This window comes from Cetorhinus maximus, unplaced genomic scaffold (assembly GCF_964194155.1).
Source record: "Cetorhinus maximus unplaced genomic scaffold, sCetMax3.hap1.1 HAP1_SCAFFOLD_243, whole genome shotgun sequence".
NCBI lineage: Eukaryota > Metazoa > Chordata > Chondrichthyes > Lamniformes > Cetorhinidae > Cetorhinus > Cetorhinus maximus.
In genome coordinates this window covers 32455-37184 of record NW_027596206.1, presented here as the reverse complement: position 1 = coordinate 37184, position 4730 = coordinate 32455, and the positions used below count along the sequence as shown (strand labels likewise).

General features: G+C 46.6%; 1 protein-coding gene across 1 annotated transcript; it reads right to left on the bottom strand.

Moving 5' to 3' along the window:
* Positions 1 to 2756: 2756 nt before the first annotated feature.
* On the bottom strand, positions 2757 to 3799 carry LOC144673068 (histone H2B type 1-A-like). The gene is made up of 2 exons (XM_078535064.1): positions 3714 to 3799; positions 2757 to 3150 (listed from the first exon to the last, which is right to left on the bottom strand). The coding sequence occupies exons 1-2, from the start codon at positions 3797 to 3799 to the stop codon at positions 2757 to 2759; spliced, it is 480 nt and encodes a 159-aa protein (XP_078391190.1).
* Positions 3800 to 4730: the final 931 nt, after the last annotated feature.

Genomic DNA, 4730 nt, shown 5'->3' with positions numbered 1-4730 from the left:
TTTGCTGACTTTGTTTGAATACATTTTTTGTAATTGTATAATAACATGTCTAATTGTGAAACAAAAAAGGAAATTTATTTGTATAGTATGTAATGAGCTATTGTTAGAGGTTTATGATGTTAAGCTTGTGTGAGGTGGATGTAAGGCCATTGTGAAGAAACCTTCACTGTTGTGAAGCTTTCTTTCCTCCAGAGGAAAGGTGTTACGAAGTGGAGCTAGTTTAAGTAAATTATATTTGTATTTGTGAGTGTTAGGAATGAATTTTAGCTTTAAAGTTTAAGTTTGATTTGTATTTCTGTATCTGTGTGTTAAGAAAGGTCAAATTGTGTTTTAGTTTCACTTTAAAAAGGTGCTTGCATTTCTAATGAGCGTTGACGACTTTAGGAGTTAAACAAACAGGAGTAGAAGAATTGGACTCTTGCCTAGCAACAGGGGGCTGGAGAGGCAGTTCCCTCCCACAGACACACACAGAAGAAGAAAGACAACAGTTTGTTTTGGAAGCTGTTGGAGTTCAGCTGGTTTGGAAGACAGCTGCCAAACAGAAGCAACCTGGAAGGGTCAGATAGCCAGTCTCAAGCTAAAGAAAAATCCCAAAAATCCAGGGGAGTGGAAGAGGAGAAAGTCCAAAGCAGACGTCTAGCCTAAGGAAGGACAGGAACCTGGAAAAGGTCCTGAAAGTGAAGTTAAGGTTGAGGGGCAGAGAAAGGAGGTGAAGCCTTGCAGAAAGCGTCTGAGAGAAATCGTGGGTTTGGGAGAAGATTCCAAGGCGAGGACTGGGAGGGTGGATTCAGGAAACCCTCTTGTGAAAGATGGAGTTCAGTGAGACTGGTTGGTTCACAGTGTGACAAGCGTCTGGGGGCGGGTGAGTTGAGGAGAGATCCATAGCATCTGGTTGAGGTGGCATCTGTCACTTGGTCTCAGAGTGTGGTGTGTCTGACCACAGGGTGCCATAGATTTACGTGGACTGTGTACTTACTGTGGACATTAGAGTATAAGATAGATTCTGTAAATTGTGTTATCCTTACAAATCTGTATATATCTATAAAGTTATAGTTATGGGTGAAGGAGTATTATAATATAGTTCATCTTTTCTTGTTTAATAAATGTTTTATTATGTTGTTAAAAGTTCATCAGCCGACTCCTGTGATTCTGTTCAGTAGCCACTCTCCACATATTTAAACAAACAAATAAAACCTAGGATCTATCAAGCTGGGTTCCACCCTGGGATCAGTCTTGCCCAGCGGTAATCTCAGCTGGGATTGTAACACCCACACTGTCCTGTTCCACTCCAAATCCTGTCCCACACTGTCCCGTTCCACTCCATATCCTGTCCCACACTGTCCCGTTCCATTCCATATCCTGTCCCACACAGTCCCGTTCCATTCCATATCCTGTCCCACACTGTCCCGTTCCATTCCATATCCTGTCCCACACTGTCCCGTTCCATTCCATATCCTGTCCCACACTGTCCCGTTCCATTCCATATCCTGTCCCACACTGTCCCATTCCATTACATATCCTGTACCACACTGTCCCGTACCATTCCATATCCTGTCCCACACTGTCCCGTTCCAATCCGTATCCTGTCCCACACTGTCCCGTTCCATTCCATATCCTGTCCCACACTGTCCCATTCCATTACATATCCTGTACCACACTGTCCCGTACCATTCCATATCCTGTCCCACACTGTCCCGTTCCAATCCGTATCCTGTCCCACACTGTCCCGTTCCATTCCATATCCTGTCCCACTCTGTCCTGTTCCATGCCATGTCCTGTCCCACACTGTCCCGTTCCATTCCATATCCTGTCCCACACTGTCCTGTTCCATTCCAAATCCTGTCCCACGCTGTCCCTTTCCATTCCACATCCTGTCCCACACTGTCCAGTTCCATTCCATATCCTGTCCCACGCTGTCCCTTTCCATTCCACATCCTGTCCCACACTGTCCTGTTCCATTCCAAATCCTGTCCCACGCTGTCCCTTTCCATTCCACATCCTGTCCCACACTGTCCAGTTCCATTCCATATCCTATCCCACGCTGTCCCTTTCCATTCCACATCCTGTCCCACGCTGTCCTGTTCCATTCCAAATCCTGTCCCACGCTGTCCCTTTCCATTCCACATCCTGTCCCACACTGTCCCGTTCCATTCCATATCCTGTCCCACACTGTCCCGTTCTATATCATCCCACAACGTCCACACTGACCCAGGCCCAAGTGGATGCCATGGACTTTTAGTCCTCAGCCCTGATTCAGTCCAGACCAATGGGAAGAAAGCCCCTGGAAGTTACAAGTGTCTAACCTGGAATAGTTGGGATGTATTAACCGAAGCCTACAGCACATTATGTGTAGATGTGACTCGGGTAGGCCTGGCATTGAGAGCAATTGACACATTTGTTTTAAACCTGGCTTTCATTGCAGGTAGAAAAGGCCATGAAAAGCAAACAGGATTCTGGGTTTTATACACGGGCACTGAACATCAGAAGTAATTGTGTGATATTGAATTAGCAGAGAGGATACAGTTACTGTTCAGAAAGAATACAGTAACTGTATACATAAGATTTAGTAACTGTACAGAGTGGATAATGTTACTGTACAGAGCAGATAATGTTACTGTAGAGAGCGGATATTGTTACTGCACGGAGGATTTTGTTACTGTATAGAAGAGATTGTTAATGTACAAAGAGCATATAGTCATAGATATAATACAGGGACTGTACAGCAACTTCAGATTGTAATCTTTACAATGATTGACCTAAATGGAGTTGGTGTACTTGGTGTACTTGGTGCCTTTGGAGTCAGCGTGTTTGGCCAATTCCCCTGGCAGCATGAGGCAGATGACGCTCTGGATCTCTCTGGCCGAGATGGTGTGGTGTTTGTTGTATTGAATGAGGTGTGAGGCCTTGGAGGCGATGCACTCGATAATGTCGACAGTGAAGGAATTCATAACACTCATGGCCTTGGAGGAGATCCTGGTGAAAGGGTGGAGCTGGGTCAGCCCCCTGTATACGTAAGTGGGATAGCTCTGCTTGCGAGATTTCCTCCACTTCTTGGGCGGCTTCTTGGTGACTTTAATCAGCGTCTGCTTCAACGCCTTGTGGGTCACACCGCCCTTAACCGCAGCCACCACCTCAGGCATTCCACTCAACCTGGACCAAATCAAACACATGGACATATAACGGGACTATTCAGAGGTAATGTGGGCAGTTTATACAGCTGATAAACATACAGGAATGATATTAGGAATATAGGGATAGTGCAGGGACCACACAGGCATGATGTAGAGATTATGTAGAGGCTCATGAAGACAATATATGGCAATTTGAGGAACTATACATGCAGTATGCAGAAACTGAAGTGGGAACGGTGTTGTGCTGTACTGCAAACAAAAGCCACAATGTGGATGATATTTCTGCTAGGGGAGGAGGTAGAAATTATAAGTCAAGTTTTAAAAGGATTCTACGCACCTTGGCAGTAGGCAGGAGTACATTACGGAAGTTGGTAGCTTGCCATTTCCCTTGCCCCGCCCCACCCCCACCCATCTTTGAAAAATGCAGCATAATACACAAATTAGCCAATTAACAGCCACCGGGCAGGTTGTCAGCCAACAGTGTTAAAGGATGGTGGGCCGCGTACCCGGTGGACCAGTGAGGGTGGGACATCTGCGCCCAGGAAGTGGAGGAAATCTCGCGAGCGGAGCTATCCCACTTACGTATACAGGGTACTGACCCAGCTCCACCCTTTCACCAGGATCTCCTCCAAGGCCATGAGTGTTATCAATTCCTTCATTGTCGACATTTTCGAGTGCATCGCCTCCAAGGCCTCACACCTCATTCAATACAACAAACACCACACCATCTTGGCCAGAGAGATCCAGAGCGCTGTCCGCCTCATACTGCCAGGGGAATTGGCCAAACACGCTGACTCCAAAGGCACCAAGTACACCAACTCCATTTAGGTCAATCATTGTAAAGATTACAATCTGAAGTTGCTGTACAGTCCCTGTATTGTATCTATGACTATATGCTCTTTGTACAATAACAATCTCCTCTATACAGTAACAAAATCCTCTGTGCAGGTGGCAGGAGTGACACGGAAGGAGGTCACCGCCGCTCATTTAAAGGGACCCCTGGCATGGGACTGTGTCAACTCCACCAGGGATCATCGTTTGCAGAGAGTAAGAAATTTCTGTTGGTGATTGTAAAATTCTGGAGACATTGCAATAGGTGAGTTAGTTTTGATTAATGATTATAGTTGTTTTAACTGTTGTGAAGCTTTCAGGACTATGCTCATAGCCGCTGTGATGTTCAACACCACTGGTATCGGGCGGCCACCTGCACAGTTGAGTGCGATCTCTGGGGCTAGCTTGTCACACAGAGATGTTTCAGTGGCCTGTGAAAAGCAAAGTCTCTGCAGGCACTGTCTCTCCGTCATTTGTAGATGTGTCATACAGACCCTGTACACACGACTGGCAGGGCATGGCCTTTGCTTGTGTCCCTGTGTCTGCTGCAGTTTGCCCACAGCAGCCCCTCACTCCTCATTAGGTTGTCCTCCATCCTCCATTTCATGTGGCTTCTTCCCCTGTTCAGCTGGCCTCCTCCCTCAGCTTCTCCTCCTCTTCCCCTCAATGAAGGAGGTGAGGAAGGAGGCCAACTGAACAGGGACAGGAGTCAGATGAAATGGAGGATGGGGGACAACCTGATGAGGAGTAAGGGGCAGCTGAAGGCAG